We start from the raw sequence: 8,397 nt of genomic DNA on the forward strand, positions 1-8,397 counted from the left end.
TAGTTCCATTTCTGCATACTCGGCCAAATAATAAATTGCAGTTTAATAATTTATAGGGAACAAGACAAATATGTGTAGAAGCAGACAGAAACCCCATAGGCTGACTCTGTATAGGTCAAGTTTTTCAGGGCAGGAACTTTAAGAGCTGCGGCTAACTGACTATTATCTATTATTATTATGACTTGGGGCAGCTGGGAAATTGACAATGTCTAGCCCCATGTCAGATTTCAAAACTGAGTATAAAAAAAATCTGTTTGCTCTTTTGAGAAATGGATTATGCTCAGTGTTGTTTTGCATACAGTTTATTTTTGATACCTTTCTAACTCTAAAAGTAAGCTGTCATCTGAATAAGTTTTCACATTGCCAGAAAACAATGAGAAATATTTTAAAAAGACAGTACTTCGACTATCGAATGGTCGAATAGTGGAACGATTTTAAGTTCGAATCGTTTGAATCGAAGGTCGAAGTAGCCAATTCGATGGTCGAAGTAGCCCAAAAAAACGTTCGAAATTCGAAGTATTTTTTCTTCTATTCCTTCACTCGAGCTAAGTAAATGTGCCCCCAAGTCTACTAGAAAATGTTACTGGCTCTTTAAATTTGGGGGGCCCCACCAAAGTTGCTCCAATTGGGCCCCGCAGTTGGTAAGACCAGCCCTGCCCCCCTGGGACTGTCCACACAAATCACTCTGCACGCTTAATTTTACCCACAGCCAGCGCTTCCCAACTGCCTCCCCCAGTCTCCGGGCTGACTCTGATTGACGTCACGGACGCCGCCGCGATGTGACGTCGCCGCCGCGATGTGACGTCGCCGACGCAACGCGACGTCACGTCGCCACTCGGCAGGGTGCTTTGTGAGGACGAGTCGAATGCGCGGGAGCTGAGCGATGAAAAAGAAATAGGTGAGGACCTGCCCTTTTCTCTCCCCAACCTGATCTCAGCCTGCTCCTTCCTGATTCACGAGGTCCCCCATCCCTGGCCCCTTCATGTCAAGACCCTGCCTCACATTAGTAGTACACTCCATCTACTTCCAAATCTGCCAATAAACTATCCCAACCACTTCCACACTGGGGCACCTAAGCAATTACATTCCATAAATTCATTCCCCCTTTATTATAGTGGTCATTCTATATATATATATATATATATATATATATATATATATATATATATATATATATATATATATATATATATATATATATATATATATATATATTTGTCTGTTGGGGGATGCTACCCTAAACTAAATTACTTGCCCCCCCCCCTGGAAAATTTTCTGCGGACGCCCATGTGTATATATATATATATATATATATATATATATATATATATATATATATGTGTGTGTACACAGTGCTTGGTAAAGTTTTGTCATTATTCATATCGTTACAGTGGAGCTTTCAGTCGAAGGGCCCTATCAACCCACACACACTAGTTAAATTGCCTGTTTTTTGGGGGTCTGGAATAAACCAATACAGACATAGGGAGCGTCTACAAACAGCTTGAACAGAATGCTCACACTGACATCCATATATCTATGTCCATAAACCATAGAGCTGACCATTGAACAGGGCCATAGACCCTAAATCTGTAAGGTGACCCACTGTACTATCTTGGGATGTAGTGTACACAAGGAAAGTCCATAAAAACACTGGCCTTCTTGTGGGCATGTTCGAAATGTATAGGCCAAGGAACCCCCTATCCCCCAAGTTGTGCCTTTACCATTCAATTAAAACACAGAGACATATTATGGCAAAATCAGTGGAGGGCACAGGCTTTATTTTACACGTAAAGAATCAAAGTTAAGGTACACCCTGACCCCAGATGCGGCTCTTATTCTCCAATCGTGGGCTCCCTGCCCAAAAAATGTGCAACTCAAAAAAACGTGGGCTCAATGCCCAAAAATTTTCCAAACATGAAGTAGAGATCACAGGGCCGGGCGCACTTAGTGACCGCCTTTTTGCCCACCCCCTGCTCCCTGAATGTGCATAAAAGGCACTAGCCCAGTCACTTGCATGCATCAGAGAAGACCGTGCAGTCCCAGTCTGATGCACACTTGTGACTCACTCAAGGTAGGCTTGCACTGTAACCAATTCGTAGACCTAGAGCTGCACTGATGCCTAGCCGCAGCTGACCCTAGCAAATCTGTTGACCAACACAGATAATGGTACTCCAAAGGAAGGTGAAAACTCTAGCACTTTTCAGCCAATTAAGTGCTATGAGAAAAATTCCTTCCTGACCCCATCCAGGCGATCGGTCGTAACAACCCTGGAGCACCTTTTTCTCGACTGGATCCGTCTTACCTAGAGAGGGAGGGTGGGAAACAAAAAACAAATACGTATGAACTCTTCACAAACCACATCCTCTTAAAACCCCTGCCCTGCTCAACGCTCCTCCTCTGTTTCCACCCCCAACCCGCACACTTTTTTCCCCCTTTCCATTGTTCTTACCTGGGGGCTAGCTGGGAATGGGGTGGGGGAGGCTAAAAGGGCTGCACCTTACGTGGAAGGGGGCCTTGCATAACTCCATTTCATCCCTAAACGGGCTTCATCCCCCCTTATGTTCTAAACGCTTCCCTCTATAAATAAGGGCACACCCAATATTGTCACATTCTCTCAGGGTTTGTCTAACCCAGACTTTCCACTTGGAATTTCTTGCTTCATGGGCATCTTTGATGTCCGCATCCTTCTCCTCTGCCCCAAAAGTACTTGCATGGCTCACAGCTTAAACTGATGCCAAAGGGTGACGAGAAGCTACATCAGGGTAGTTGAATGAATTATTCATGTAGGAGATAAAATCTAGTCTTCTAAGTTCCTCCTCCTCAGATTGTGGGCAGATCATGAGTTACCTTACCGCATGCTACCTTCTTTTCAAAAGTTCTGTGTTGGTATTAAATCCTCCCATTCCTCCTTCTTCATCCTCCATCTCAGAGCCTCAGCAGAGTTTACTTTCTTCATAGACATCTTAGATGTCCGTACGCATCTCCACACCATGAAAGTTGTTACTCCTCCAGAAGGCATAGAATATTTACTAAAAGTTTTCAATACATTTTTGTGGGATAACAAAAGAATCAGATTTAACTCTTCTACTACTTCCAGGAGCAATAGAAGGGAAGCCTAAAACCTTCACTATTACCATATAGAAGCCCAACTTAGTCAACTCATACCATGGCACAGAGGTGCCGAAGCCAGGATTCCCTGGACAGTGGGCATGTTCAAAATGTATTATGGTCTAAACGATTCGCTATACAATTAAGGACACACCCAAATATTGTCACATTCTCTCAAGATACAGCACAGATTTGGCCTTATAAGTTTGTTTCTCCATCTAAACCAGCTGTTTTTTGGTCTAACCCAGACTTTCCTCCGGGGATTTCTGGTGGGACCTTCCAGTGGTGGGAACAAAACAACCTGACTACAATATTTACCCTTCCTAAACGGACACCCTTACTCTCAGTGCAACAATTGCGTGACCAGTATAACATTCCCCAAGAGGAAATATTTAGATTCCTTCAAATAAAACACTGCATTAAGTCACTATGAAACTTTTCCACGTCCAACCACTTATGAGCTAATGTGCCTCCTAGATCCTGTATGTTCCATTTAACTCCTATAAAGGACTTGAGATTTGTCCAACCGTGGGAGGGAGACCTGCGCGTTAGCTTTGATCTTAATAACGGGTAAACAATATCATTTGAATCAGGAATAAATTCTTTATTTGGAATTTCTGTTGGCTCTAATTCATCAAATAGATTGTGTGGATTGTGTCTATGAGTTGGTAGACTGGCCAGTCACCTAATGATTGTAAAATGAACGCTCAGTGCTTCTTGACTTTGGTCCGTGGTTTGATATATTGAGCCTTGGTCTTTCCTTGGGGCGATGGAGCTCCAACATCAGGGGTCAAAATCTAAGGGGAAAACACATAACACTGGATCAATATACACATGAGACCATTTCTTTAATGGCCATTGACTGAACTACCGGGGGAGTAGTGGGTGCAATTCTAGCAGGGCCCGCTCTGTGAGCCGCCTGCAGTTTGTGCCGGCGAAAAAACGTTTGAAAAAAACGCTTCCTGATGGGGGCTACAGTCTGTACCCGGGCCTGCCTCCCCCTGTTACTGTTTATGCCAGTGTCTTTTAAAGCTGAAAATATTCTAGCACAGATGATATTAACACAATAGAGTGTATGCCACTTACCCTCAATTGTAATTTCACCCGGATTTCACTATTCTGTTCAGTTGATTCCAGGGGCAGCCAGTCCTGCAAGGTCATTTCCGAAGCAGCCAGAAGGCGAGATAGGCGCACGGTAATACTTCCGATGGGCTTATTGTGTTCATTGTGAACCTGTGAAAATACCGGTCATAAGTGGGTCAGAAAGCAAAGAAACACAACACAGCACCCTACATGGGTACAACAGCAGCCGTAAGAAAAGCCCATTTGTACTCACCTTAAGCTTCAGTTCCTCATTAAGTGGGTTCCTTATCAAGAACTGGAACCTCTTTTTCCACTCTGCTTCTCCGTTATTTATTCTGCTCTGTTAATAGAAATAAGATGTATTCAGAATGGAATCTGGCACGGCCATTTAATGAAACAGATATTTTCACAGGGTACAAGGAAGTGTCAATCAGCGCCTCCCCTTCCTCCATAAGTAACACATATTTGGACAGTTATTCTAATACTTACTCCAAACTTCTTTACATTGTCTTCAACGCCAACCTGCACGACAGCTAACGCTTTCAGATTGTCCTTCTTCATCTGTTGGACAAGAAAAGATGTCGATCAATAATGGTGTATAATGGGAAAAAGGGAAACTTTCAACTTGGTGTTGGGAGATATTTTACACCTATTATATCTTAAATACTCGAGATTAAAAAGGACCTCAAATTAAGATAATAACAGGCAGTAGGGACAGGAATGGCAGTTAGAGGGACTTTTAATCTGACTCACTTGTAGAACAGGCAGACCCCTTCCTTTTTCAATATAGGTGTACAGAACGGCTGAAGCAATCTCATTATCTCTTTTTGGCCGAGATTGTTCGTTTACTTTCAGCACCTGGAAAACCAAAAAAAAATTTGATGCACCAACAAAACATTCCAACGTATTTCCACGGCAGCCAGCGTAAAGGAACAGAGACTTTACCTCTTCCAGTTGGGTTGGGTCTGAAAGTAGCCTGAGACGTGTCACCTTGATATGAAGCTGGCCAGACTTTACGTTCTCCAAATCTATCCACTAAAATAGTAAAGTAAAAAAACATAGTCAGATGCCTCAGAAAGCTTTGTATTATTAGTATTACTATTATTATCATTATATATCAACATGACTGGCTACACTTACCTTGTCTATGAATCCTCTCTCTGGCACCTCTTTAATTCTAATTCTGCAACTAGATATGGGAAAGGAAAAATAGTTAGAAACTGTATCTACAGATTCTACAGCTGCTTATTGTTATTATAGGGTCACATATGGACATACTCACCTGCCCAATTGCTGGTTTATCTTAACGCCTTTGTCAGACATGAGATTAAATTCTATCTCCTGGTCTGGGAGGTCAGAATATAATATCTAAGGATAAAACGAGAAATGTGGTTATAATATCTAAGATGCAATCTACTGAACTTACTGTACAGATAAATATCTGGGTATGTGATGCGATACCTCAAAGGTCTCATTCCACTTTGGATTCAAGTTCTTGTGTATCACCCTTGTCTTTGCTGTTGTTCCTCCTCCGCATATCACAACATAAGGGTTCGACGATTTGGTTAAAATTTCCTTGGCAACAAGGTTTTTGGCTTCTATGACTCGGATACGAAGCGCATTCTAAAATAAAGTGAAAAAGGTAATGTATAAGAGAAAAGAGCTTCAACGTAGACTCTCTTAGTTTTCAAAATTAAACTTTCACTCTTTGACTCTCTACAGGGAAGCAGGAAGGCTATAAAATACAAACTAGGCCTTACCCAGGGTTCTAAAAACTGCAGCTTAGCCAAATCAAATCTGGCTGCAAGGGGATGGCTGAAATGCTGCGGCGCAACGATGATCTGTCCGATTTGGTTCACAAGCTCTCTTTCCGACAGCGTTCTGAAGGAGACGGGAGAAGGAAATATGTATGTTATTCCAATGTACAAATAAGCTAGATAGAGCAGGTAGAGAATTGGGAGAGGAATAAAGCGCAATAACGTTTTTGATTAAAGACAAAAGCAATAGCTGGGAAAGGAAGGGCAGAGTATGAGTACATATAAGTCAACTTACTGAAGTCCAGGAATATTCAGTAGGTGGGCAAATCCGGTCCATTGTAGTTCCAATACCTGCAATAAATGCACAGTCACATTGAAGAGTTCAAACTACAGAACTAGAAATATCTACGGTTTCCTAACTACAAATGAATTCTACCTTCATCGAACCAGCTCCAAATCTTAACTTACCGGACGATGAGGGAAATAAACGGTCAGTGCTCCAAATATGGGTGAGTCCTCCATCAGCGGTGCCAAAATTACCCGCAAGATTCCCTCCAGCTGCAAAAGAGAAAGTAATGTTTATATATGTAATAAATGCAAAGGAAGCAGCTAACGTACGCGATATAAGACTGGTAGGCTCACCTTTATAGATTTGATGCCGGCTATGGGGGTTTTTTCCGTAAAACCAGCATCCACCTTTATGTCGGCATTATAACTGAAAAAAGGAGCAAAAGACAATTATGTAAGGAAGGGACATTTCAGAGTGGGCAACGGAATTAGAAAAAAGATGGGTTTGAAATGTACCTGATATCGAGATCCAACATTATTTGCTTTTTTTCTGGATCCGCATGAGTTTTCCAAGACTTTATCTGTGGGGGCTGAGCATAAAGATTGGGGTGTTACAAGAAATCTATTTACAAGAAGAGGAATAACCCAAGTACAGAAAGAGATCACTACCTTCTTGCCAAAATCGATGTTGATGAAACGGAACGAGGCAAGATAATTGCTTTTGGCGCGTATGTCAGGCTGAATCCTCTCTCGAATCATCTTTTCCACGTATTTGGAAAGAAGATGCCATATGTCCTCAACAATCTGCCATTGAAACAAGTTGAAAAGGCAGAGGTTAGAGATGTAGACACACGTACATACCCATACGATAACATTTCCTGGGCCCCCTGGGTTGTGCCCACCGCAAGCCCCACCTACAAGTCCACCCTCCCCACCCCACAGGTCCACCCCCACTACACAGTAAAAAAAAAAAACATTGGTGGTTAGGGTTCCCACATGTTAATAAAAAATATTGGTGGTCAGGGCCCCCCATTAAAAAACATTTGTGGTCAGGGCCCCCCATTAAAAAATATTGATGGCTAGGAACCCACATGGCAAAAAAAAAAAAAATTGTGGCCAGGCCCCCCCCACATTATAAAAACATTGGTGGCCAGGGCCCCCCTTAAATGGATTATGAAAGTTTAAAAAAAAAGTTTCAAAAAAAATTTGGCGCTCAGGGCCCCACCACACAACAGGGACCACAAAGGGTTACCTTTAGGGGGGCCCTGCCATATTATACTTACTTCATTAGTGGGGCCCACCTGCTGTCAGTGAGCTGCCAACTACAGAAGGGAGGAGGGGAGCACAGGTGGCTGCATCTTCTTCCAGTGACACCATTTTCTTTCCTTATTGGTCACAGAATTTCGAGTCCCTGTAAAGCTGCATGGTGATTGGATGAGCTGGAGGAGAAGTTCAAACCTCAGCTATCAAATCCCTGAGCAGCTCAACTGGGACTTAAACTCAGTGACCAATAAGGGAAAGTGATGGACAGAAGATACCTCCCCCTGTGCTCCCACCCTGCCTTCCCAAAGTTGGCAGCTCTCAGAAAGCAGGGGGGCCCTGCTAATCAAGTAAGTGTGGTGTGGCCGGGCCCCCCTTACCCTCGGGGCCCCCTACAACTCTCCCCCCTGTCCCCCCCTGATGGCAGCCCTGCCCATGCATGCCCAAATTTCCCATGTACAATCATCCAGTGACAAAGAATAAAGTGTAAATAAATATATATATATATATATATATATAACTTACCACATTCAGGGACTCGATTTTCTCAAAGTCTTCACGTGGAACCTGCAGGAACAGAGAGGAAGAAGCGTGTTACGGTTCATGTTCCATTATTGTATTTAAACGTTTACATGATAAACCAAGTCTATTTTAAGTAGGGATGCACTGAATCCAGGATTCAGCCAGGATTTGGATTCAGCCGAATCCTTCAGCCGGTGAGAACCAAATCCGAATCCTGATTTGCATATGCAAATCAGGGGCGGGGAGGGAAATTACACAACTTTTTTTTTTTTTAGAAGGAAGTAAAAAATGTTTCCTCTTCCCACCCCTAATTTGCATATGCAAATTCGGATTTGGTTCTCGGACTAATCTTTTGCTAGGGATTCGGCCGAATCCAAAA

General features: G+C 42.8%; 1 protein-coding gene across 1 annotated transcript; it reads right to left on the reverse strand.

The window, feature by feature from the left end:
• Positions 1-1,448: 1,448 nt before the first annotated feature.
• On the reverse strand, positions 1,449-8,087 carry LOC121402922 (extended synaptotagmin-1-like). Its single transcript, XM_041589798.1, has 15 exons — positions 8,022-8,087; positions 6,906-7,040; positions 6,753-6,826; positions 6,591-6,663; positions 6,417-6,506; positions 6,244-6,299; positions 5,952-6,072; positions 5,653-5,814; positions 5,474-5,559; positions 5,332-5,380; positions 4,945-5,226; positions 4,681-4,752; positions 4,445-4,531; positions 4,195-4,341; positions 1,449-3,905 (listed from the first exon to the last, which is right to left on the reverse strand). The coding sequence occupies exons 2-15, from the start codon at positions 6,993-6,995 to the stop codon at positions 3,816-3,818; spliced, it is 1,479 nt and encodes a 492-aa protein (XP_041445732.1). The 5' UTR covers positions 6,996-7,040; positions 8,022-8,087; the 3' UTR covers positions 1,449-3,815.
• Between the last annotated feature and the right edge of the window lie 310 nt (positions 8,088-8,397).

Source organism: Xenopus laevis, chromosome 4L (assembly GCF_017654675.1).
Source record: "Xenopus laevis strain J_2021 chromosome 4L, Xenopus_laevis_v10.1, whole genome shotgun sequence".
NCBI lineage: Eukaryota > Metazoa > Chordata > Amphibia > Anura > Pipidae > Xenopus > Xenopus laevis.

What these genes read in the sequence shown, in the direction of transcription:
- LOC121402922 (XM_041589798.1), bottom strand. Translation starts at nt 6,995, where the DNA reads ATGATTCGAGAGAGGATTCAGCCTGACATACGCGCCAAAAGCAATTAT. An exon ending in CCGGCATCAAATCTATAAAG is followed by an intron (nt 6,507 to 6,590) that starts GTGAGCCTACCA and finishes TCTCTTTTGCAG; the next exon opens with CTGGAGGGAATCTTGCGGGT. An exon ending in ACAATGTAAAGAAGTTTGGA is followed by an intron (nt 4,532 to 4,680) that starts GTAAGTATTAGA and finishes TTCTATTAACAG; the next exon opens with AGCAGAATAAATAACGGAGA.